Here is a 27,724-nt window from a genome sequence, read left to right as displayed (position 1 = left end):
GTTCTGAATACATCCATATAGTTTTAAGTACCCACCTGAATCGTCATCGTGGCTCACTTTCAGCGAATCCACGAGGGACTTAAGTTGTATATATACGGATCGGGCCTCCACCCACATATGATTGGGCTTCCCCGTTTCCGTATAGCTGCCATCGTCCTCGTCGCATTCCATTTCGAACTGCAGACTTTTCCTGCCCGGCGTGCTCGAGTTTGTGTCCTACGGGTGAGGATTTGAAACGGATTGGGATTATAAATCAAAGTTGGACTAAGATTCACGGCGAGTATCGATTGATGTAAAGGACAAAGGCTTGTTGATAATGTTAATTTTAAAAATATCCTTCTAAGCTGAATACGAATTTAGATGAGGTTAGTTATACATACATCCCTGAGGAGGGCATAATGTTTGGTTAGTAAATGAGGAATTATTGAGTTGAAGGAATGGACAACTTACGGCACCCAAACGTTCACTGAGTACATTGTTTTCGCGCTGGGAGCGTTCCAGTGCTTGTAAGGTGGTCTGTAAAAGGACAAAAGTATTCAATTTTAAAACGTTGGATATAATGCAAAGATAAATTATAGTAGAAAAATGTATAATAAAGTTTTTTACCCTTTAGCTACATCTATTGTTTTAATTTCCAAATATATTTAATCATGTCAATATGTTTTTTTCGTATAAAATTGATTAGATACCTGGCTTTGAGCCTTCGTTAATGAATCCATGTTAGGAAATATTTATAGAATGGAGTTTAATCTTTGCTCATGACAGAGAAAAAAGAAAGTTGTTGCCGGGGAGATAAACCTGGAATGGGCACTCAAGAAACTGCGCAGTTGGCTCCGCTGGCCCATAAATAATCTTCAGTTGGTGGGTAAATCACGATTCCGTTGACGCGACGTGATAAAGCCAAATTCTGATTTTCCTCCTCCGCCACCTTTTCTTATTAAACCTCTAACTGTAGCTGACTTACCTCTAATTTTGTTTCCTGCTCGCGAGCATGGCGCTCCAGCATGTGAATTCTGTCGGAGGACTCCTCCAGCGATGAGGTGAGGCTCTCCTTCTCCTCCTGGGCATGTTGTAGGCGGCGCTCGAGCTCCTGACGTTTGCCCGTTGTGAGGTTGAGCTCCGTTTTGATGGACTCCAGGCTGTTGACATGTTCCTGCAGAGGGATCGGTTTAGGGTTAAAATCAGGGACCGAAAATATTGAATTTTTTTTTTGAGTAAAAAATAAAAATCTCCATTTCATGATTATTTTGTAAGCGAAAAAATAATGATTATTTTATGAGCGATATATTTCGCTTCTACGCGGAATTTCACAAAGATTTAAATGTGCTCTTGTAGGTAGAACCACGGAGCACATATTCAGTTAAGATGAAAAAAATTGTTCGTTGTGTAAACCGCTTAAAAAAAAACAAAAAAAACTTTTTGTATAAAAGAAGACTTTCTGTGGGAATCGAACTCGTGCTTACAGCTCGGTGGACCAACACACTAACACCCAGCCCACATGTCGGGTTGAATCTAAGTGGAATAGTTCATAACATCTTGTTAAGTCGTTTTACTAATATATAAATGACATAAAGTCCTAGGGTTGATACAACTTTTTGTATTTATGCATACCTCTTTTAAACTAAAAACCGCGTTTCAAAAAGTTTATACAAAGAAATCACCTTCTTTTTTAACTCGATGTGTGCTCCGCGGTTCTACATACAAGCACAACTTTAAAACTTTGGACAATTCCGTACAGAACGGCTGCAATCGCATTTTGAGTGATATTTTTAAGCGAAATAAAATCGCTCTCATAACAATCATTATTTCTGAACGATATTTTTTTTCGCTTAAAAAATAATCATTAAATGCAGATTTTTAATTTTTCACTTATAATGATTACGGTCCCTGGTTAAGATAAAATATTTTTATACTTTCACCAAAAAGATACACCCAAAAAAATAGATATATCTATATTCATATATGAAAGTAGATCGATTCTACATTATTTAAGAACAATTTTAGTTTGATATGCGGCCAGGTAAATTTAAACTGGTCGAAAAGAGTATTTCATGTATACATGTTTTATAAAAACGATATGGGGTTGGCATGACTTGAAATTTACATGGCCATATCGATTTGTGTGTGTATGGTTTGTATAAAGAATAAGGAAAAATTTTAAGTTTTATACTTAATCTTGGTTGTGTTATTTATTTATTTCAAAACCTACCTGCAGGCTGCTGTTCCTGTAGTGATACTGGTCCTTCAGCTCCTGGATCTGTGCGCTGAGCTTCAGCTCGGTGGCGTGGGCCTCCTGGATCTGTTCGGTGAGGCGTGTGTTCTGGTGCTGCAGCTCGTCGATCAGGATGGTCTTCTCCTTCTCCGCCTGCCTGATGGCCGTGTCCTGGGTCTGCAGCTTATCCTTCAGCTCGGTGAGATCGGACTGCAGTTCGAGGACGCGCTGATCGCTCTCGTCCTCGGCGATCGCCAGCTTTTGGCGCAGCACATGCTTCTCCTGCTCGAGTTTCTGCAAAGGGGCAAACAAAAAAGGAAAGTTAATTGTGTGTGCATTTGGCGTATTGTGGGTTCTATGACGTGCCGTCAATTATATGGCAGTCAAGACAATGAAAGTAAAGCCAACAATGGGCACGTACACAGTCACAGTACTCGACGCCAGGCAAAACCGCAAGGTTAACTCAGCTCTCAGCACTCGACTACTAATTGTTTAGTTATTTGCATTTTCAATTGGCTGCAGGCCGGCAAAGATGCAAAAATAGAAAAATAACAAAAGAGTGCTAGTACCACCTCTCACTTAGTTTGCCTTTTGCACCAATTTGCCCCACTGTGCCGGCGGCCAAAAGACTCCCAAGCCCCCGAAACAATGCCAACGACTTTTGACACCAACGGCTGCAAAAGCCACCCGTCAAAAGAAACAAATTCCCATTATTAAAATTAAAATGCAATTGAATTTTCACTTCTCCGCTTTGCTGAGATGCGGTTTGCAGACAAATGGCTGGCGAAAAATTAAAAGCGCATCAGCCAGCGAGCGTTTGGGAGTTTTCAGCCAATTGTGGAAGCATTTGAATTTTAAGAGGATTGTAAGCATTCTTCATTGCAAGTACTTCAACATCATTTTCACCCGGCAGTAAAAAATTTTTAAGTTTATATTTCAATAATTTATTTTATTGCCAAAGCAATTCATTAAGAAGAGGTTAAATAATGTAGCTATAGCTTTTTATAATAAATGAGTTTTAAATTCATTTTTATTGCTATGCATTTTACGCATTTGTACGTGTGTAATTAATAGTTTATTTAAATTAAAATCAATTTATTTATTTTTCCAGAACGTGTCTCAAATGCATTTAAAAACACTTGAATAATTATTTTAGTTTGTATTGCACATTTAAAATATTTATAGAGCGTTCTTATTTGAAAGAATACGAAAAACGTTACAAGAAAAAACAAAAGAGAACGCTATACCTCGATTATCAGATACCCGTTACACAGCTAAAGCAAGTGCAATGGAGATGGAGATGTACAAGCAGTAAAGCGACTGCTTACACTGCTTGAATTCCATTGTTTGCTTATAACTTTTTAACGAATGGTCCGATTTTAAAACTTTCTTCTGCATTTTAAAAGGTATCAATAACACAACTAAATGGCATTTATACTATTCCGAAATGTTTAAAGATGAGTGCGCCAGACACCTTTTTAAGTCGTTTAAGGTGAGAGTGGGCGTTAGAAAGCGTGTGACACGCTGGTGAAACAAACTTGCGCTGCGAATGAATCTTAAGAATCGGCATGGTTAGTCCCAACATTTTAGCTATTCTAGCTTCCGAGATCTTAACGTTCATACGGACAAACATATAGGCGGACATACGGACCCTTTTACTCTACGAGTAACGTATATAAAAATGTGATTTCTATTTATTGTTCTTGATATGCCTCTTATAATAGATTCAATTATTAAAGACAAAAAAAAACCGTAACTCATTTCAAACTTTTTTTTCAATAAGGTTTTTAGTAAAGTGAATTGGATCAAAGGTCTTTTCAGATCGATAAGCGTTGGGCAACCAAGTGATCTAAGCCCGCTTTTTGAATGCCACTTGGACTTATCGGCGCGAGAAACGGCAGCAATTAATTTGCATAATTGACAGGCGTGTGTCAGTCCTCGCCAGGTATGAGTAAGCGGCGTTTGCTGGGGGCTATTTGTGTTTTTATAACCCGACCTTTTTGGATCAAGGCTTGCGGAGACATTGAAAATTGCATGCAAAGTTTAATCGATAATTGGACCTTCAATTGGCAAACACTGGCTAGCACTGGCAAAAAGGCCTGCAAGAAATAAAGAAAATAAAGCCGCCGATAGAACCCGTCAAGCCTTGTAACGAATGCAGCTTCTTTATTTCACCGTAACAACTCGGAAGGCGGAAAAACCAAAGCGACCACGTATCGAGCTGGGGAAAATCACGAGTTGGCAATAAATCTGAGAAGTCAACGCGATTGTTTTGGCCTATCAGCGAAACAACTGCAAAACCTAAAAGAGAAACAACGCAAGAAATAAACAACAACCTAATAAATTGGAGCGACAAAACTGTAAATGAAAAGCTTAAATAAAATTACGGGCAATTTGCATAAAATGCAAAAGACGCCAACGATGCCGAAAAAACCACAAAGTAGTTGTCGCTGCACAAGCCCAAAGCAAAAGGAAAACTGCAGCAACTAGCAACAATGGAAACAAACTTTAATAACAAAACACAATTGCACTGGCAGAGTTGGATTTTTAGAGTCAGAGGAGACTGCGCAGTCAGAGATAAAACGAGGCACAAATAAAATTATTGTACATATTGTACTTTCTCTGTTTCTATTTCACGCTCAATGAAATGTGTTGATGATGGCAGCAGCACCACTACAACTGGCAGCAGCAGCAACAGCAATAGCAACAGCGGAAGTTGCCATCACCAAACACACTGAGAAAATATATAAAAATCTAATGGTGCCTCAAAAAATTAATTAAATTAACGCTTAAAACTGTTTTGAAATGACTTGAATTTTTTAGAATATTTATTTAATGTTTTTATTTCAAAACTTTAATAACTATAAAATAAAGATTAGCTATGGTTCCTTGAATATTCTTCAGATATTCTTGTTCTTCAACAAATAGGTATTAATAGATTTGTTTTCTAACTAAAAAATTCGTATTTTTTAAAGAATATTAATTTTAATGTTTTTATTTCAAAATATTAATTATCCATTTTAACCATATTAAATTGCTACAAGGTCCTTTGAACTATTTGCGATAAATTTTCTGTAATTTACATTATTTTAGCATTTAAACCACAATGAATTTATAAACGTTAAGTCACGTATGTATACTTAAGACGAATTTTCTCTCTGTGCAAAAACCAGCCGCCACAACAGCAGCCGCCGCGCCGCAAAAAATGAGTTCACATATTCAAAAGCAAAATCATGTGGCAGACTTTAATTGTAGGAAAACTGAAGACGCAACAACAAAACAAAATCAGCCTCAAATTTCATGATGGACAAGCCAGTTTTGTTTTTGCGTTAATTTTATTACGTATTTGTATTTCGGATCTCTTTTTCATCCACGGCTAATTGCATTGCATGATCACCTGAAATGGGATATATGTACAATATATCGCAGCCAGCGCTGTAAACAAACCCGCCCATCCGAACTGGCAACATGCTGCCATCATTGGCTGCCACCCGTGGTCTATGGTCTATGTGTCTTATTCAAATGCGACGTAACTCGACCCACTTTCCCGCTAAACGTTCCGCGGCAATTGTTGTTCATTCGCTGCCATTTTGGAGGTATGAAAATTATAAATATTTGTGCAGCGAAATTTTGTGCAGGAAATGTCGAAGCAATTGACACGCTTAGCGGCATAGACAAACTCGGCGACAGGTGCGCGAAATGCTAAATGACTCATCAATGGGCCAAGTGCTTTCAGGTGCACTTATGCAAATACCTCTCTAATGCTAGCTAAAGTGAGCTGGGTAAATAAAAGGAAGTGTGGAGGGTTGATGGTTTGATTATTTTGACGAATTGCTAAAGAATTATTGAAAATTTGATTGTCATTTAAACAGTTTTCAAAATCCTAAATAAATTTTTTTAAATGCTATTCCTTTTTTTAATTTTACTGTTAAATAAATAGGTACAATTCAAAACTTTGTTTCTAAAAAATGGTAATTATAATTACTATCATACTTTAAAATGTAGGTAAATAAAGTTCTTTTTTTGCTTATCATTATAAATTTTTTGCATATTAATTTTTGGATTGCAGAAACCTGTTCTGTCGTTCCTTCAAATGTCTAAAGTGTGGAAGCAATCTGCTTCGCTGATGAGTTTGGTGTTGAAAGCGGCGTGCCGCCATGGCAACAAAATGCATTCGATAATTGTTTTAAAATAATTAACTAAATTGCGAGCCAAGTCATGTTGGCCAGGCTAGAATCGTGCCAAGGGGCGGCAGGAAGGTGGGCGGGGCCGTTGATGACTCGCTTGAATGCGCTTTGCCAAAGCGATGAGTTGACAAGGCTCACTTCTTGGGGACGGATGCAACAGGTAAGCTGCAGTTTCGAATGTCAAATGAATGGGAATTACCTCAGAAGCAAGAGGTTGTACAGAGTAAAAAAATATTGAATAACAAGTTTTGATACTATTAAAGCGTTAATCACAACTTACAAAAAAAATAAAATGAATATTCTTTACACAACCTTAATATTTGTTGATATTAAACGGCTAATAACTACACCAAAAAAATAAATAAATATATGCGGGCACCTCAATTCGATATGCTCGAAATGTAAGCAACAGGCCAGATTCTTCCGGTAAAAACAGTGTGCAATATTGCAATACCAGAAATTTACCATGCGCATATCGATTTGACAGCGGCGTGTTTTTTTTGTGTATTTTAAGAAATCCCAACAAGGAAAAGTAAAATGATGAATAGAACACTAGTTTTATAAAATTTCGTTCTCTGTGCATTAATAAACCTCGGCTGGCTTAGCTTTTGAATTGCTAAACATTGCAAATAGCAATGACTCAGGCCGGTGAGCTCAGCTCAGTCCGGATCTTTTGGGCGATGAGTCAATGGCCCTGGCTACATTGGTAGATGAACATTTCCAAATGCATTTTCCACATGCCTAGCCAACATTTTTCCAGGCATTTTTCTTCGCTGTGCGTAAATGGTCTGGCCGTCGAAAATAAAACCAGAGTTCATAGATAAATCAGCTGCACTTCGCTGCACAAAAGTAAATTAGACGGCGGGTGGAAAGCGGGCCGGCCGCCAGGAAAACTTTGTAACTTTCCGTTTTCACAAGACTTTTCCACAATTACAATTTTAATTAGCGGCACTCACACATAATTGCAAATGCCATAATGCATTTTTATTGGCATGCAAAACGAAATGTAGCGCAAAAATTATGCAAATTGCACGTTTAGCCGCAAGCATTTTGACTAATTTCAGCTCATTTAAATGGAAACCGATTAATGATCGCTGATAACAAAGGGGGAAGTCTTGTGAAAAAGTCTCTCCACTCGGCTAATTGTTGCAGCTCGGTTGCAAGTTGGCCAAGAAGCGAGAGCAGCCATTTGGAGTGGAGTGTGAAATGCAGCCATTAGCGAGGATTGGCCCACACTGCAGGGGGATTGCACATCGACCATAAATCAATTCGGGTGCCAAGCACTGTTGACCAACCAGCAATTGAATTGTCAACAGTCCACAGGGCTTGGCAAATGGCCAAATGTTACATTTTCGAAACTCAAAACTCAAAAAAAGGATTTAGTTGGATTTTTACAAAGAAATTATAAATGAATACCTTATTAATGATTATCTCATTTACTCATGCATGTATAACTAGATAAGAATTTACTAAATTAAAGTTGTTCAATACCAGATAATTTAAAATTCGAAATGTCATGTCAGATAAGATTGAACTGATGACAAGAATGGGTTGTATATTACTGAAATATATGACAGCTATTATCTTGAATTATTTCACAACAATATTATTTATTATTGTGAAATAATGTTATTTAAAATAGCCATTCAATTTACTCCCAGTGCAGAAGTGATTAAATCAGACTGTCAGCTGGTTATATGGTCACCCAAAACTATATTCTCCGAACCCATTAACAATGCACCAGAGTGCAGCATTGACCCCACCAGCCCCATTTTATGGCCCAAACACACAGAGAGCGTCGCGAAGTGAACTGAATTTAAGCTTTGCAGCCATAAAAAAAATAAAATTATAGACCAAGTCCAAAAGAGCCGAGCTGTGTGCTTGTGCCAAAAGTTTGTTTATGCGCCTAAGGTCATGTCGCAGTCAGCGGTGGGCGGGGCACCTCCCATGAGCCTCCGCCACACTTGACTGACTCTTGCTAGTCTGCCCATTCGACTTTCGGAGCTCTCCCCGCCAAAAACAAAAAAAGAAGCGGCGGCTAATAAGTATAATAATAAAAATAATGCCACAATAAGGCAAAAGGCAGATCTTTGCCATTGTGTTCGGTTCGGTTTGCTCGACAGGCAATGCAATTTCGACTGCCCTTGGAAGTGGGGGAGTGTAAGCCATGCAAGACCTTTGCCAACTTGGTCATGGTGAGTTGCAGAGGGATGACAACAATTGGGGGATTTACTTACAGATTATTACTTCACACAATTGCCCAGATGAAAGAAAAGAAGAAATATTAATTCCGAGAAAATAAATATCGCATATTTTTTAAGTATCAATTCGCAATCTACCTTAATGTGTGCCGATAAATGATATCAATTTCATGGTTTAGCTCGAACTGAAGTACTTCAAAAAACTAATGTATTGCATTGAATTACTACAAAGGGCCAATTAGGTATTCTTCGAATTTGTTGAAATATTGTGACTCACTCTTTGATTTCTAGAGCTTATCTGCATTACAAGCTTTAAAGTGCAGCAAATTTAACAGTGGCCAACCTTTTAAGACTACTTTAAGTATCGATAAGCCGGCTACCTATTTTCTGCTCCATTTTTTCTTTTTTTGTAATTTTGCAATTTCATGCCGAAGAAAAGCCCTTGAATTACAAAGAAAACTGCAGCAAAATCGGTATTCACCGTCTTTAATTTCAAGTGTTTGGCATTGACAATTTTGTGTGCCGATTTCCAGACATCCCCCGAACCATTGTTAAGGAAATTGTGAAAACGTCGAAGAATTGGGCAAGCAAATTTTTTATTTTTATCTCGAGCCAAGACGAAAACGATTTCGAGAGCGTAGAGCCCGCGAGACAGTTAATTAAACCGAATTTGGGATGAGGGGGCTGGCCTCAGGTGATTGCCATTTTTGTGGGCTTGTTTTGATTGGCAAGACGGAGAGCAGACGCAAAACTTTAAGTGTCGCAATTTTCGGCGGGTCTTCAAATGTGACAAAAAAGTCGGAAACGGTAATTATGATTAATTAGCGGCTCTTCGTAAGACATAAAGGGGGAGTGTTTTTGTTTACACAGTATTTAATAAAGATTTTCAACCAGAGACCGGGTGATTCATGGGAGAAAAGAAATCGCTGCACTTGTTTCGGGTTTTCGCTTTTATCTTATCACCGGCACACGCAAAACATGGCCAAAATGAAGTGGAAAACTTATCGCACTTCCACCGATAAGAGCGCTGTTCAGATAGCCGGCAGAATGACAACAGTTCTGCAGGCGGAATGAGGTAAGCAGTTAGCGAACTGCACCGAAATTAACTCACTTCTAGATCTGATTGTGCTGCCACAAAGGCAGCAGGCCAAAAATTATTAGGCCATAAATACTTAACGTTACAAAAAGTAACGCCCACTGCGCATGCGCACACATCTGAGACGATGAAATGGGGCAGGGAAAGGGAAGTACGCGGGTTACGTTGGAGCCCAAATTTCTTTCTCTGGGAGCGACAGCGCGTGGGTTTCTTGACTTTCGACCAAGCTCTTGTAAAGTCAACAAAATTTACTGAATAACAAAATAAGCTCCCAAGAAGAGCCATGAAATGTAAGGTAGAAGAGATGCTGGATATGTAGGCAAAGACACCTGAAGAGGAGGCCTCAACAATTAGTCACCGTTGCGTATAAAACGATTACAGAGTCGGGAAAGTCAAGATCTTTAAAAGAAGTAGGCGAAAAATAATTTAAAACTTATTAAAAATACAGTCAAACATTCCTAAGTCTACTCTTTTTTCGTTCGAAAAAAAGTATTCCTTATTATTTCAAATAATTTTCAGAAAGTTAAAATTAATTTCGGTTTTCATATTTAATAAATATTTTATTTCTCTTTGCCTTATTACAAACACTTGTTAAAACCTTAATTTCAAAACAAATTAAAGCCTAATTTTTGAATTTTAATAGCTCAACCTCTCCCATTACTCATAAGCAAAATCCATAAAAATGTTTGTATTGCTTCAGCCATTCTAATTCCTCACCAACTCATTAAATATTTCAAAATAAAATACAACTTGTGCTTTTCAGTTGCTGTCCTCTAGGTTGTTTACACAATTTGAGGTCTCTTGTTTTTCGACCACAATTCTTTTGTGCTCACCCCCAAAACCCCCGCAGAGCACCCTCGACATGCTGGCTAAGAGTTTTTTAATTATGCTGCCTTCGCTAATGACGCGCTTGGCCAAAAACGATTGCGAAAAAAGTATTATTAACAGAAAAAATATAAAAAACATACTTAGCTATATAAAAACAATTATCATTGTGGCACAAGTGCCCGAGTAAATGAACTCCAGGCCAGACAAAGGAGAAGTTTGTATAAACAGTTGTTAAAATAAAGCAAAAAAATTGATGATTATTCAATGGTCCGAAAAAGTTGTAAGGCTCTCGAAGTGAAAAATCTTTTGAGGTTAATAACCAAGCTTACCACTGATTTATTTGAAATTAATAAATATCATTAGTTTGAAAATAATTTGATTGGTAGTTTGATAAATTAGAACGATGCAAATCACTGCAATGATTTAAATTAAATTATCACTTGGCGTGTGCTTCCTACTACTTTAATTAGTCCTTCTCCACACCTCTTTCTCTGATTTCTTTTCGTATGTTTTGCGACTTCCGATTCGGATGTAAATTAACCACTCGTCAGTTTGAGACGCTCCCCAATCCGTAAGGCAATATTATCACCTGTGAGCCGTCAGCTAAATTTCACTTTCTCACCTCGATAAATGGGAGAGTTCGTAAGTCCCAAAAATGAAACGGCTAAAAATAAAGATATATTTCTCCCAATGCTAACTTCCTAGTTGTACGACAGATGTTTCCGAAAATGTCATTAATCTTGCAGTGGTTAAACAGCCAGATACGAAAAGCATACGAAAATAAAACTATGACACAGAAAATACCAAAAATGTACTCAGACCATTAAGCCAAGACCAGCGAAGCGGTCATCTCAGGGCCAGTCAAAGTGACTAAAAGACTTCAAAACAGAATCGTCAAGCTCCCAACTACCAGTATATGAGCTGATGATGAGCGAGGGTAACTAGTTGGAGATTTAAGATTACGACTCCCCGGCTACTGTTGATGATGAGCTCAGCCCAAGAACAATGGCCCCATTTGGCAAAAGATTATTTCCATATAATTCCTTGGTTGTAGTTGAAGGAAAATCTTTAAATTTATGGCCCAATTATGTACGGGGAAGACATGTTTTATGGCTCTTTTTCTGTCTTTGGCTTTGTTTATGTTTTGCTCGTCATAAATACAAATAAATAAACATTTTTTGTGGTAGCTAAGGCAAAGTTTGTTCAGGAGGGTTGAGCTTCCAGTCGATATTGATTAATTTATAAAATCAATCCAGGGTTCGTTTCGGGGCCGAGATTTTTTTGTCATGTGAAATTAAGTTAAATACTTAATGACCTAAACAATAAATAATTCTCCTGTAACAGTTAAGGAGTTTTCCCAGCTAATATAAACGTTGTGTTTATGCATCTCCATTATAAAGACAGCAAGGTAGTGTAATTTTTTCCACTCGCTCAACACCTTAAAACCTAACTGGCAAAAAATCACAGAGAAAGACTCCACTCACAGTTAAAGAAATATATGTGGCAATCTGTCCATAATTCAAACTGTTGGGCTTACATGATACCCGTAATACTGCAACAGCAGCAGCGGAAAAAGCGACAATAACAGGCAAGAGCCGCCACCTTTTACCCAGTTAAAGCCAAATTGGAGTGCAACAAGACAAAGTGACAGGCGACTTAGTTCTCAGGCTGTAATGCTAAATGGTTTCCTGGGACCAGGCCATCACCATTCGCACACCTGCAGACACAAAAACTCACCTGGGCAAAAGGCTTGTGGGTGAAACATTTACGCAAACAATAGCACAAAAAAGTAAGCGCTAATTGCAAAAGCAGGGTAAGGTGCAAGAAAAAGTGGGAAAAGGCGATGCACCGAAATATCAGGGGGATTCCAGATTTGGCAGAAAACTATGATTTATGTTGGGAATCTTTTAAGAAAAAAACGTTTTGTAAAAAAAAAATTGAATTTTGTTTTTACAATGTATTAAAAAAAGAAAATAATGAAAATATATAAGTCTAATTATAAATAGCTTTCCCGCTTAATTCAAAGTAATATACAAAAATTAAAAAAAACGGTTACTTTATAAATTTAATGTTAATGCTGGCCAATAAATTGGCAATTAAAATTAATATTTATAACCAATTTGTATACATATCTCAGCGCATTAGGGGCTGTCCTTATATTACGTAATCACGTTTTTGGTGATTTTTGACCCCCTCCCCCCCCTGGTGATCAAACGTAATCATTCAAAAAAAAACCCCCCCCCCCCCACCCAATGATTACGTAATCCCCAGAATAAAATTTTTTTTGTTTTAATCTGTGGATTCAAACGGAGATGCAACCCAATCTTTAATATTGTTTATAAATAAAGTTTGGTATGACACATTCGGTTCGTCTACGCTGATATTATCCCCAACATACTCTTCGTCAAGCCATTCCAGGTCTTCGCGTCCTTCGTGTGATTGAACCACTAAACATTCATTTTTTCGCCGCCCAGCCGCTACAAAAATTTTTTCTCTGCTTTCCTATTTAAGTTTGTAGCAGGGTCCGTAACTGTTATAAGTTTTATTTTAAAAATCACACTTTAACAGTTATTTTCTGATTTGTAAAGTAAAACTCAAGCAATAACTGTTATTTTTTGAGTTTTATAATACAAGTTGGCAAATAACAGTTATTCGTCGCGATCAAAAATAAAACTCAAACTTGATTTATGGCGATTTTGTGGGTAAAATAAATTTTAAAAAAATATAGGTATAAAATATGCACGGTTGCCTTTTTTAACAAATTTTTAGTAAGTTATATAAAACACGGGAATCATGTTTTTTTTAATTATTTCATTTCTTCAAAAATGTCAAGGGAATAACTGTTATTCATAAAAACCAAAAAATAACAGTTATTTTTTGAGTTTTATAATAAAAAATCAAAAAATAAAAATCATTACGGATTTGTAAACTACAATGCGTGATTTTTTTGTATGAAAAATTTACAATTAAACTTATTTTTGGTCCCTGGTTTGTAGATATTATTAAAGGAAAAAAGTTTTTAAATAAATTCTTTAAATAAAAAAATTAATATAAAATGATTACGTAATCATTGTACAAGACCCCCCCCTCCCCATGTAATCAAACATAATCATTTCAATGACCCCCTCCCCCCCCTAGGTGATTACGTAATATATGGACAGCCCCTTACCTATAATTGAATGCTTAGTAGGGTACCCACGACATACTGAAAAATAGGAGAGATACTCCGAGAAAGATACAAATTCGCAAAAATAATACCGCTTAGCCGAAAGAGCCGTTACATAACACCTGGGCACACATACACACAGGCTCTCCTTTAAACAATCAGATACAAAAACTGTTTCGATTGCAGCTTAAAGCATTTCTACTTCTATTGCCGTATGGCCCTCTCTTTCTTCCACCATCTGATTGTCGTTGCGCATGCGCAGTAGAGCGATCGTTCCACTACTTCTGTCTCTGTCCCAATCTGAGCCTGAGTCATTCACCAAATAAGTCGAATTCGATTTGTGCGGATGCTCGACTAATTTTAATACGATTGTGCAAGGTAAAAAAGCACAGAAATGTGTAAACAAAATAAAGATTCATCTTAAACTATCTTTTGGTTCGGTTTTCTGACTGATGACATGATAATTGGCCATTAAATTGGCTTTTAATTGTGTCTGTCAATGCTGACCTTGTAAACTCGAGTTTACAATCAGCTTAAACCAAAATAGTGGTTAAAGTAGTCGATGTTGGTAGATATGAAGTTTAATTGCGCGATTAGCTTAAGTGAGAAATTGTAAATAAAAAAAAAATGTTAAAGTAAAACAATTAAAATATATATTATAGTTTTTGGCATTCGGATTTAATATAATACATTTTTTATTGAAAAAAATTAAGTAATTAATAGTTTTTAAATAATAAGCTATTATCTTTAATTAAATTAATAAGTGTTCTCACAATGTATCTGAACTACTTTTAGTTTTTCTGAGTGGATTTATCCAAGTTTGACCTACATTCTGGTACTTGGTGGGTTATTTCGATAACTCCCGTTCCCAGTTACATTGAGCCCACAAACAAACATTTCCATGGCCGATAACACACTCGTATCAGGACAGTTTTGCAATTAACAGATTTCCCCGACCATAGTTATGGTTTAGCCATTTGAATCGAAAGTTGGGTGCATAAATTACTGTCATTGGCAGGAGTCTGCTTCGCTCCACTGAAAAGCCATCCTCCAACACCCTCTCACATCCATAGTGCTCCTCCATTTGCGATGGGCACATTGTTTATGCCACTTGGTCTGACACTCGAATTTGTTATCTGATTTGCGTGAGCCTCTGAAAAAGTTTTCGCCCTGCGGCTCGACTTTTGGCCTTTTGGCGGGGTGTGGTGCGGGGCTATATCGTATTTTGTGAAATCGTCTATTATTGTCATCATGCTAACGTTCGATGGCCATATACATATGAATATTTTCTGTATATTTATTTGCATTTGTATTGGCCTTTGAAATTTGCCAATTGGCCGATTCGATGGCTGGCTCTTAGTCACACAAAAAGTGTATATGTTACTCTGTGTGTATATATTTTTATTATTGCAATGAAAGCTGCCCAATTAGCAGTGTACATACGCATATCCACATATAGATATGACAGGGAAGGGAGTGAGTACCCACATGTAGGCCCTGGGGATATTGTTAATTAATTGTCAATGAGTCAGCTGGCAAGTAAAAGGGCAAGTTTTCGGCCTGTGGGTGGCGTTTCAGCCTGTTTCAGCTGTGGTAGTTTTCCTCACCCATCAAAAATGTATCGAATAATTGATTTTTGCTGGCTAAAATCGTACAGTGTGTGGGAAAACCATTTCCCATAAAGAATTATAAGTAGTTGAATATGAAACTTTAAATAACTTTCAATTAGCTATTAAAACAATATATTCATACAAATCATAATAGATTATAATCTAAAGACATTGGCTTTCATAATGTAGAGTCAAAATAGGTGTAATATGAAAAAAAAATATCTAAAGATTTATGTTAAACTATAAAACTAAAAAATGTAATATTAAAATAAATTTTAGATTTATTTTATTCGCAGTTCAATAACACATCTTGACTAGCATTAGCTGCCCCCTTGATTTTATTTAATTTTTTTTACGATTCAGCGCAGATTGAGTCTTTGGCGACACTTCCAAGTCGACTTCTATTGTTCCCAAGCATCGCTTTGACACCGAAAATTGCTTTTGGAAAGTGAAAATGCTTTCACCTTCTGCAATTCATTAAAAATCATCATCTGTGGGTATGTGTAGGGAAAGAAGATGGAAGAAATTAATTTTATAAAATTATACACATGCAACAAATGTATGTATGTATATACAAAGGTTTAGGTATGACAACAACAATGGCTTACTGGAAGAAGCCGCATTGTTGCGGTAGTCTCAGACTCCGCTCTCTTTAAGAGCCCAAAGTCAAAGTCGGGGAACGCCGCCTCGATCTCGATGGGTAATACTTGCAATTTACCTGTCAGTCGCGGTATAACTCGAATTAATTTCCTTGCAGTTATTAATTTTCAGTTGTTAGCCGTAATTTGCACATCAATACACTCATAAAAATAATTTTCTACATTTTAGAAAATTGCCCTAAAAAAATTTTCGCCCTTGAACTGAGAAAAATTTTCTATTTTCACGACAATTTTGCCATAAATTCAAGGCAGGTGACCATAAAAAAATATTTTTAGGGTTAATTTTTCTATTTTTCTAATAATTAGGGCGATTTTTTCGATTTGCTTCGATTTGACCTTTTCTAAATCCAACGGCGAATTGCCCTAATTTTTTTTCTAAAATTTGTCTAAATACAAGGGCGATTCGCCTTAAAAATCACTCCAAAAGTGTGAAATTCGGTAGCCCAGCGGTCTAATCACTTGCGCTTTCAACTTTGCTATATGAGGACTAAGGTCGTGGGGTTGTGGGTTCGAACCCTGTGTGATTCAACTTGATTTTTATTTATTTTTTTTTTTGTAAACGTTATAATACTAAGGACATTTTTTCGTCCGAATTTTAAATTAAAGTAGTCTTTAAACCTTAAAAACGTATGGGAGTTCTGAGTTAAAAGCATCTTTGTGTTTGCTGGCAAGAAAACGGGACTAATTGTCACAATCGTCAGGAAAAAATATACGGTTTAGTTGCCTTTAGTCAAAATATAACGTAGACCTCAAGAAAATAAGATGTCTGCAGAGTTTGTTCGTTGTCTTGCGCGATGGGTCTGTGGTGCAGCGGTAGGACGCTAGACTCTAAACCGAGAGGTCGTGGGTTCGATTCTCGCAACGACCAAAAAAAGTAAGTTGTTTTTTCTCCTCATATTTATTTCCCTAATTCGTTTACAAACATGATTTTTCAGTTCTAACGGCTGTGTTGTATAGATCGGGCCCCCCCTCTCAACGCAGCTCCCATATAAGCTACACACCAATACAATAATATGAAACGGTGTCCTCCGCCGGTGTTGTTTAATTAAAGCAGCAGTCCCAGAATATAGACGATTAAAAAAAAAACATGCTTCCCAAATTCAGTTAAGCATGCTCAAACACGATTTTTTTTAATTTGTCTAATTTTTTAGGGCATTTGCCTATAAAATCAGAAAATTCGCCCTTAATTTTAGAAAAATACACCTTAAAATTAGGGCAAATCACCCTAAAAACAGGAAAATATTTCTTATTTCAAGAAAAATCACCCTAAATTAAACCAAATTTCCATCGGGATTTTTTAGAAAATTTTTCTAAATACACGGGCGAATCGCCAGCGGATACGATTTATGGGCGATTTTCTAAATCCACGGGCGAAAAGTCAGTTTTTTAGGGCGATTTAGGGTAAAAATTTCTATGAGTGTAGACTTTGACAGTGAGGCGGTACCGTTTGCTCACGGACTCTGCCACATTTAACCATCATGCGATTATGTAAAGCCTGAATCAATAGCAACTATAATTTGAGCTAGATTCGCTTCCTGCCAACTGCTCTTCGGGACGATTAACTAACATGGAAACTGAGCCGAGATTGCCATAGTTAGTTGATCGTGAATAGAGCCTGAAGGCCGCCGCCTCTCATCTCCACCTATCCAAACTCATGGTCAATACGATGAAGTCCCAAATGACCAGATACTGTGACAATTAGATTTAAGTTAGTAAGTACAGCAAAGCGTAAACTCTAAGGGCCGGTTTCTCGAGTGCTGGCTAACATTTCTCGAACAGATAATGTCCCTGCTAAGGCATTTTGGCTTTCTCGAGCATAAATGTGAGAGCTAACTTTGACAGGGACTCGGAGTCCCTGTTAAGCGTTTTCGACTCGATAGAATGACAGCTGATTTCCCAAAGCCAACTATGAAGAAAAAACGAAATCACAGTTGACTTTTCCTTTGAATTATACCCAAACAGCTGATGAAATAATCGAAGCATGCCATTTCTTGCACTTTACAGTGCGTTAACAGCACTCTGTAATTGTTTCTCGTTCAGATAAATTAAAGCAGTCGAGAAAGCGGATTTGCTTTTACGAACAGTTTATCTGGTCTTTAAGTTTTTCGAACAGATAGCTATCAGGGACTTTGACAGGGACTCGAGAAAGCGGCCCTAAATGATATATGATTATGATTTTTGAAAAAAAAAAATATTAATATAAAAAAAAAATGTAAAAATATTTTTTTTTTTTTTTTTTACATAGTTTTATCCTTTTTTTGTTATTTTCTAAGTCTTGTTATTCACTGGATTTAACATCCCCTTTTGCTATAGGATTTAGCGTTCTGCTAGCTCTGCGCCCTAAATGTCATCTCCTCCCATTTAGAAATCCGACGTAACAATGTGCGCGGCTGCGATCGAACCTACTTTTGCATAGGAACAACCAGAATTCTGGCAGCCCAGACGATTGCACCGTGGGCCGCCGAAAATCGTCAACGAAAAATGTTAATATGAAGTAGAGCCTTGCATGAATCATTCAATTTTTGTTTTATCATAGTATGCCATGAAATTTCTGATTTGTTTAATTCAATTCTATATGAAATAAATTGAATGTTGTTCTAATTCATTTCGAATTGAATGAATTGAATGAATTATTTTATGAATTTTTTGAATTTTCCAGATTTTTTTTCTGTTTTCTTTTGAGAACAAAAAGTGGATAATTTTTAACAAATCAATGTTAACTGCATAGTAAATAAAATTCAGGCAGATTTAATCACAAAATTATGGCCCTTTCTTCTTCAAAATAAATTGTCGTTTGAATTATTTCGGAATTCATGCCATTCATTCATTCAATTCTATTAAACTCAAAATTCAAATTCATTCAATTCTATTAAACTCAAAAATTCTAATTAATTCATTCATATAACAAAAAAAATTCAAAATAATTCATTGGATCCATTCATGCAGGGCTCTAATATGAAGTGGGGGAAAAAAAGTCCTGCCAAATTCAAATTGTGATAGAAAATGGCCTTGAAAACAATTACACACTATTTTAAATAGGCGTAAGTTCGTTAAGGCGTGAAGAAAAAACTAAAAAATAAATGTTTATTTTCTTCTCAACCAGGATTCGAACCTGCATAGTTTTTACAAAATAAAAATCAAGTTTACCATTCGACAGCTTAAGCACGTTTACCAACACTGGACTTGAACCAATTGTTAGGAACTAGCCAACACTGTACTGAAACTTGGCGGTTAAAAATTAAGTTTAAACTTGTAGCGGTTCTTTTCTGAGCGCAGAGTTATGCTTATTTTGTATTTACATTATTTCGTGTAACTTTTCTTCTTCTTTAATTCCGTTAATATGCCATACATTAATTCTTTCAGTTTATTTGGTTTCCAAAACTTGAATTTACTTAAATAAACACCTGAATTGGGAAGTTTCAAGACTAATGTAATTCCTGAAAAACCTCTAACGGAATAGTCCAAGCCCCGCTTGATACAGTTTCGCTTTCAGGAAAGCTCATTACTAGGTGGAGAAGCTAAATACAACCTCGGACGCCCCCGGAAAATCCGCATTAAAAACTCATGTTTCCCTGATGACACCAAAAGGCAAACGAAGGTAAGCGCTTACAGGCTGACCAATAAGGAAAGTAATTTCCCTATGGAAAAAGTCGGAGAAGAAAACAAAGCACTCACCGTGACATTTTGCACATGTACATTGATCCATACAACATGGCCAAAGAAATGCTATTACTGGCCAAGAGCCAATGCGAATGCGAATAGGGTGACGTTGACGACTAATGTCCAATAATAATCGTGGCACACTATGTTGAACGACCTCAATTTCCCACCTAAATGGGGGCCAACCCCAGATCGTACACCCCCCATTTATGAGCAGGGCCCAGCATTTTGACCACTTCGAATCTGAAACCTTTCGACCGGGCCAAAATGAAGGCAATACCTTTTCGTTCACAAATGAACAAGCGAATTTGCATACCCGCCCGGCAAATGGGGCCAAAAACTTGAGGACTGGGTCTTAACTTAGGGGTACTCGAAGAAATGCTTGGCGGGTAAATGAGCTCCACTCAGTCTCAGATTCGCTTTGTGACTCATCAAAGAAGATTACAAAAAATAAATACTTTTCGTTGCTGTTTTGAAGATCAATCAAACTGGTTTTCGGCAAATGAGATGGACACGGTACCATATATATACACACATATATGTATGTGCCTTGCTATATAAACCCGTATTATTCGCATGCAAATTGGTTGATTTTGAAACGTTTTTTTGCAAAAAATAAAAAACAACAACCATAAAGCCGCAGTAAACAATGTGTTGATGACTTCACCTCATACCAAAATAACAAAAAAGTTGGACGGCAAACGTGAGGAGAGTTTTATTTCCATTAAGTTTTTTCTTCGGGCCCCCAGGTCGAACTTTTTTATTAATTCGCATTCGCATGTAGAACGCGTTTGGTTATCTAACTCTAGATGAAGTAGGCGTCCAGTAGGTGGCTTCAATTGAGAGGTAATGTGTTCTTGGGCGCCTCGAGAAGTCCGCCCACCTGGCATGGTCAGTTGAGTGAAACGATGGGCATTGTGGGCGTGTGAGTCGATCGAAAGGCGGAAGATACGTTCATTTGCATGAATCATGTTGATTGTTAGAGAAATAAATAAAAATATAAATATAACTTCAAGTGTTGACGGTTATTAAAAGAGCACAAAGGAAAACTCACACTTTGAAGACTTCGTTTTAGTTTTGTTTGTTTTAATTACATGCATCAACTTTCATTGGGTAACAAATAACTGAATTAAAATGAAAAGCTTGGTATGCATCAGGAAATGTTTAACTAAATTATAAACTTAGCCTTTTAACTACTTCCCCTGCATTTGGTTCTAATGAAACAACAGTATGGTATGTAAATATTCCGTCCATCAGTTTTTCATCATCTAACAGATCCCGCAGAACTTCCTTTCATTAGGCACAAATCATAGTTCTTCACTTCCATTTTCTATGGTTAACCATATCCTGTTTACAAAAAGACTTCGACCAACAACCATCAAGGCCAATCAAAGAACGTTTAAATGGAATTACCTTTTCATTAGCATTCTTTGATCGGGGAAACGGCTGAAAGTTTCAATTTAATATCGTAATTGATCAGAGAACAAATTGCCATCGATTGTGACTGGCCGTTCTACTGCGAGCTCTTAAATAAATTACTGAAGCCGGTTGGCCAATGTCAGAAATAAATAAAAACCAAACAACAAAAGTTATTAAAGCCGTAAACTCAGGGGTGTAGACTTTCGAAAAGGCCAAAGGGGTTCAAGCCGCTAGCAATGTGAATTATTTAAATGCCTAACCGTAACAGACGCCTACGTTCCAAATTATATATTTTACTTTCGGCTGCCATTTGCAACACTTCGTCGTCCCAAGTTGGGTTTAAATTTCCTAACCAGTAATAGCAACAATTGTCTGCAGATCGTGATAAACGAGCGACTTAAAGCGAACTACAATACAGCGCCAGATTCCAATTGATTTCCACTCAATTGTTCTCCTCCGCCGGAGAGTTGAAACTGGGCTTGTAGTCGAGCCTGGGCGAAGCAAACACGTTGTGGTTTTGGTAGTCAGACAATGACAATGGTCAACTATTCGGTCGATTGTCTGTGAACTAGATAATATGGAGTGGGCTTGGAAAAATCGTAAACGAAATGAAATATGGCTGAGAACATATCGAGAATAAAAGACTGATTCAGAGCGGGGCTATTTATAGTTAAAGCTGTTTTAGTCGAGATTGAAGAGGTTGAAAACTGTGGGACTCCGTTTATAGGGTGGTAACAGTTATATCACTTGATTATGCACATGAATATATTAAATCTGGAAGCATTTTCCAAGTAATCCTACTCCCTTTTCCAGTGCGAAAAACCCTCGAAATGACCACTAATCAAGCCAAGGCCTCTGAACTCATTAGCATGTGAGAATTGGGCACAGAACTATACTATATTATGGCGCATATAAAAGTTAATGCAAAAACAAATCGGAGCTAAAAATAAAAGCCAATGCTCGTAAATTGGCACACACGCTTCAGCAGACCGCGAAATAAAAAATATATGGGCGAGCTTCGGACCACGACAATAACAAAAACCCCGACTAAAACTACTGCCATTTTAGCCAGAACCAAAACACCTACAACGGAGCAGTCTAATTACGTCAGTCAGCCAAACATCGGACTCACGAATATAGTATATGCCATGGGATGGGCCTGGTTTAGCTGACCACCAGCTCATCCAGCCAACGAAATGACATTGTGCGCTCCAAAACGTTGAAGAAATTAATTAGATACGCGAACAACAATTTTGCATATTGCCAAAAACACGCAAATAAAAGTGAATTTTGGCAGACGCCTCACGTCACTTGCTAAACAAAGACCAAAGGTAAAGTCAAGGTGACTAAATCCAAGAGATTTATGCGGCAGCCCCACGGCAGAATTCCCTTTAGTGATCACCGTGACTAAAAAAACTAAGCAAATAATTAAAATGACAATTGGCGTTGTCCAACTGTCAGGAGTTGACCCTTTTTGTTAACCTGGCCCAATTTCATTAGGCTAAAGCGTTTTCCGTTTAATGGCTAATGGAAAATGGAACATGGGAATTCCAAGCTTTTCGGCTTTTAATTGGAGCGCTCTATAATAAACTTAATGGTTTCTGAGGTGGCAAATGATTTTAATTTAAATTGTTAATGGTTATGGGATTTTTGTGGTGAAGTGAGAAAACTATTATTTTTATGGGAATAGAGTTGGATTAACACACTTTTAATAAAGCTGTAAGGTTTGAAAGCCAAGAAATTGTTTTATTTTTTAGGATTATTAATAAATGTATGTAAGATAAATAATGGAATTGACATTTAAGAAAAGAAGTTGAATTTTTTATTATACAAAAAGTTAAATTATTTGAGATGTGTGTAATTTAATTTCTTTTCATATTCACATCTGGTTTACTTGAGATTTATTTGACTTCAACTGCGCTCTCAAATTTTGAAACTGGTTAAAATTATCATATCGATTCCCTGATGACATCATCTGACGGTTTTACCAGGATATTACGCGGCCAGCCCCAGCAATTGGCCTTCGCACTTTCATTTCTCAATGAAGATGAAGTCACTCAACGTGCTTAAAAATAAAAACAAAACCAAACAAGGTGGAAAAAGTGGGAGAATACTAAACTGAGTTAAAGTGACTAAGCCAACGGAATGTAAATATGGCCCAAACCCACGGAAAACTGTGAGCCAACGAAATAATTCAAGTTCAACGCATTGCCATGTCCTCTGCTTGGGTTACTGACACCGTCAGGTGGTCCCCAACCATCCCGGCACTTCCTGGTATTTCCGTGCATTGGATTGCCATTAATCGGTCGGCGGGAGCGTAATTGATAAGACTACATTGTGTCGGGGTTGGTCAACAGAAGTACATTAGCCTAACTATCGGTTCGGTGGATGGAAAATCGAGGAAATCGTGGTGGGTTTGAGGGAATGTCGTTGCTAGCAATATGCTAATGAACGGCCACGAACTTGAGCCGCGGCTTGAACTTCACTTGGAGCGATAGCTGGAACGGGTGTTTTATGTTTGCCTATCGGAAATTCTTTCTATTGTTAGTTGTCTGTTACCGTGAAACTACAGGTACCTGTGTGTGTGTGCACAGGTGACAGGCGAACGAACCGCACCCCACCCACACAAACCACCCATTCGAGCGGTTCAAGGTCGAGCGGCAGACCGAAACTTCGGAAACATTAGGCGGTGTTATGAACAGACTTTGTTTTTATACCATGTTATCAGGAAAGTGCTCGATAAAGCCACTTTTGGAGAGAGACTCCAAAAGGGCTGCAGCCATTTCATGCATCATTTTTACTGTAGGACAAGTGCCGAGCTGGTAGACACTGAAAAAAATCGATACCCTTACGCGATATATGGTTCAGTAGTTTACTGCGCACACTTTGTCACCGTCCATAAAATGACATGACCGACTGACAGTCGCAGCCTTTTTTGTTTGTCTAAATAGTTAAAGAGCCCGCTCCACCTTCCCCCCAAGCCATCAAATTGCAGTTGACAGTCGTGGAGAAGTGGAGAGTTTACAGAGCTGCATTGGACATGCGGACAGGTGCCGTGTTTCAGCTAAAAAATCAATATCCATATGCATTATTTAATTCCCGACCTGGGAACGCGAGCAGTGCGTCAATGAGAGGTCATATTATAGATATGTACGGACACATGTCCGTAATAATCAATGCAAATCACCAGGTGAGTCAATCAAAATTCAGAAACTAAAGTATAACTGCCTTTGCCAATTTGATAAATTCAAGAGCTTTAGAGTGTTCGAAAATATTTATATAAAATATATCGTATTTCCTAAATTATTAATTTTTAAATTATTTAAACATTTGTTAATCAAATCATATATTTTTTAAGCCCTAAAAATTAACGCGACATCTAACATGGTATAGAACTCTTAAAAAAATAACTGCTGTATAGATAGCAGCAAAGTAATTATTTTATTTATTGCGCACACTTGCCAAATCAGATAGCAAAGACATACATAGAAACTTGGAAGTATTTCATTATTAAGAGAGAAATAAATAAAATAATGCCTTTGGCTGTTTACATTTAAAGTTTCTTAGTAAAATATAAAATAATTTAATATTATTTATTTTATATTTGCAAATAATATTTTAGGTAATTGTAGACTCGAACACTTTCACATATTGAAGTTCTGCATTATTCCAAATACTTCCCTGCCCACTAATAGCCAGATAATATAGTATTTACTTGCCATTTGTAATGGGATTTCCACCTCCTAACTTTTTCAGTGCTCTAGGTAATTATTATGACTAGGTGCTCATGACTCACCTCAATTTTGGTCGAATAGTCCTCGATGAGCTTCTCCTGCTGCTTGACCAGCTCCTCGTTCTTCTCGAGCAGTGCCTTGCCCAGTTCGGCGGCCAGAAGGATGTCCGACTCCTTCTGCTGCAGCTGGGCCCACACATCCGGCTCCTGGTCGTGTCGACGGGCCTCCATGGCGCTGATGTAGTGCTCTAAATCAATCGAATCCCCAATTAGTGACGTATGGTCGAGGTGGTCGAAGCCGGAGTCGTCCGGCCGGAGGAGCCCCCCAGCTCCAGCCCCGGCTCCAATCGAGTGTTTGCCAAACTGACGTGGTCGCTTCGACTTGTTGCCGCTGGAGCTGCTGCCGCTGTGGTTGTTGTTGGTGGATATGGATGAGGCAATGGCGGCAGCGGTTATAGCATTCGCTAGCTTTGGTTTATGCATGATCGTTAGCGGGCAGGCTTGGATTTGATTTGTTTGTTTCAGGCGGGTTTAGGTGTGGTGTGGTATGGTGTATTACGGTATTACGGGTACGGATTATAACAACGAACCAAATTTACAGACATAACACACACACACACAGTAAGTAAGATGCAATTTGTTTCAGTTTGGTTTTAGTTTTTAGTTTCTAGTTCGCAGAGATGCAGAGATCGCTTTGGTTTTATGTCGGAGGTTAGGTATTCAGGTGACTCTGCTCTGGTCGTAGTATTAGCTTTAGCTGGCGCGGCGATACGATGATATGTCCGAGCATAGTTCCATGGGCCACCATCTGCCCCCAAGAGAGCAGACCCGGGGTTAAAGCGACTGATGAAGGAGCTGCAGTTGATTTCGGTTAGATATATAGTAAGTACACAGCCTTAATGAGAATTAGCATTAAATGTGGGGTATGAGTGCCCAAGAAGACGGGTCTAATCATTAGCCAAAGGGAGCGACGGTCACGTTGAGCATTTGCCAGCACGTTTTCAGTTACTTGTTTCTGGGGATTTTTCGGTTTTCTTTTTGTAGGGTCAGGGGTGTGTTTGGGTACGGGGGGGATGACATATAACTACAGTGTTAAGCAAGAGGGTTAATATAAACGGAATTTGCCTTTAGCCCGTCTTTAGTTCGCATTTGGTTAAGCTCCATGCGGTTTGGATATCAAATAGGGTTTAGGTTTCTTGGGGCTTGGGGTGTATTTACATGCGTGGGTATTTACAAAATGTTGTGGATTGTGTATTAAAAATTAGTTTTGATTATCCAATTTAAGACCCAGACTTTCACAGGTTTCTATTAATTTTAGTGGGTTAATTTCCTCAGTAAAACTAAATGGACCAAAGGGGTTAGTAAGTAGCTCCACTTGTGGTTCGGAATTTCAAATATATACAAAAGCAGTTAAATGCTAAGTGCTTCATTGGCAAACCTATCACGTCAATAGAGCTAAACGATGGGAGCCAAAGTCCCTCACAGTCAACAAATATCGTTTTAATTTTCGACATAAATTTCTAACTGATTTTTCTACATCTTTTTTTTTTTGGTAGTTTCGCATTTGTTATATAGAAAATTCATTTGGCAAACACTTCACGCTCAGCTGCTTTTGGTAGCAACAGCAACTGTTGTTATAATATATAATACGCTTCAGGCCGAGCTTTAGCCAACATTTATTTATTTATTTATGTACTCTTTGTGTTTATCTTATTTTATTCGTTTTTTGGAAGCAACACAGACACAGTTCACAAACACACAGGCGTTGTTGCTCGAATTGTTGGTATTATTGTTTTGCATTTCCGCTTTATATATGTCGGTTTTGGCCAGAGTTTGGCATTATTATTGACAAAACAACAAAAATAAACGCGCGGATTGCATGGGATATATTGGTCTAATTAATTCCCCCAAACGGAAAGTATCCAAGTATCCAGCAGATACTTTCCACTTTCGCAAAGAAACGCGGTAGAGTCTGGCCCTATAGTTTTAGTTAAACACCTATATATATATAGTAGTTATCCGTATATGTATGAGGGCAGAAACCTCGGTCACGACGACGCTGCTCCACTCCAAAGCAGAACTTCCGATGTCCGATTCGAGTCTCCGATTCTCCGCTCCTCGGATTCTCCGATTCTCCGATGCCGTACAACTCGCGCTCGCTTCGCTTCGGTTACGATTTTTCTGGCTTTCCCCAGCTTTTCAGGGGGCGGCGGCGCGTGGGCGTGGCGTATACGTCTGACTGGCGCGAACGTTCGTTACTAACTGAACAGCAGAAGCGTCGTGCTACGAAAATTGGCAAAACAAATGAGTAACCAAGCGACGGCTGACCCGACTGGCTAAGCCTCGTATCTTGGCAACAACAACCAACAACGGCGGTTGGCTCTCTTAAGTTTCGGTTAAAAGAGAGTTACGACTGACCCGCCAGGGTTGTCGAGAAATCGCCGTATGATAGATAAGATTATTGCAGTGGAGTTATGTTATTGGTTACAAGGTAACTCAGATAGCAAGGCAGCATTAAATTGCAATGTAGGGGGTACAGATAACTGATGGTTAATTCTCTGTGTAAAGAGTCTGTCTTATGTTATCTTATTTTAGTCAATGCGGATTTTAAGAAGTGGTTTTCTGTTCTCTAGCTGATAACCAATCTTACTAAATAAGCACAATCAAAGACTACCAATACAACATGTCATGATTATTATAAGTTCTTAAAAAATTATAAATTTTAGAATATCAAATTTTATTCGTTCAGACATAATTTTAAACAATATTAATTTTAAAATTTATAGATTTTTTTTTATTAAATTTCTTTAAAATGCTTTACACCTGACAACCCTGATATAACCATAACGCAGCTCCAAAGGTAAGCTCCACTTGGCGCTCTCTTGCTCCGACTTCCCTTTTAACTGGCATATGGTTGATTTGGCCTCGCAGTCGCTTTCTCTTAGCCGACATA

General features: G+C 37.8%; 1 protein-coding gene across 2 annotated transcripts in view; it reads right to left on the bottom strand.

The window, feature by feature from the left end:
* The window catches only part of LOC108063198 (bicaudal D-related protein homolog), a 28,687-nt gene extending 1,661 nt beyond the window's left edge, over positions 1–27,026 (bottom strand). Inside the window, exons 1-6 of one of the 2 annotated variants that reach the window (XM_017150212.3) lie at positions 26,815–27,026; positions 24,835–25,626; positions 2,210–2,506; positions 965–1,153; positions 451–516; positions 36–216 (exon numbers count right to left, since the gene is read on the bottom strand). In XM_017150212.3, coding sequence (XP_017005701.1) covers positions 36–216; positions 451–516; positions 965–1,153; positions 2,210–2,506; positions 24,835–25,254 — 1,153 coding nt within the window. In that variant the 5' untranslated portion in view covers positions 25,255–25,626; positions 26,815–27,026. The remainder of the gene's footprint in view (positions 1–35; positions 217–450; positions 517–964; positions 1,154–2,209; positions 2,507–24,834; positions 25,627–26,814) is intronic. The other variant, XM_017150213.3, reaches the window with a different exon arrangement.
* Between the last annotated feature and the right edge of the window lie 698 nt (positions 27,027–27,724).

This window comes from Drosophila takahashii, chromosome 3L (assembly GCF_030179915.1).
Source record: "Drosophila takahashii strain IR98-3 E-12201 chromosome 3L, DtakHiC1v2, whole genome shotgun sequence".
Lineage (NCBI taxonomy): Eukaryota > Metazoa > Arthropoda > Insecta > Diptera > Drosophilidae > Drosophila > Drosophila takahashii.
Note: the sequence above shows the minus strand (reverse complement) of the source record. Positions and strands in the feature narration are given on the sequence as shown.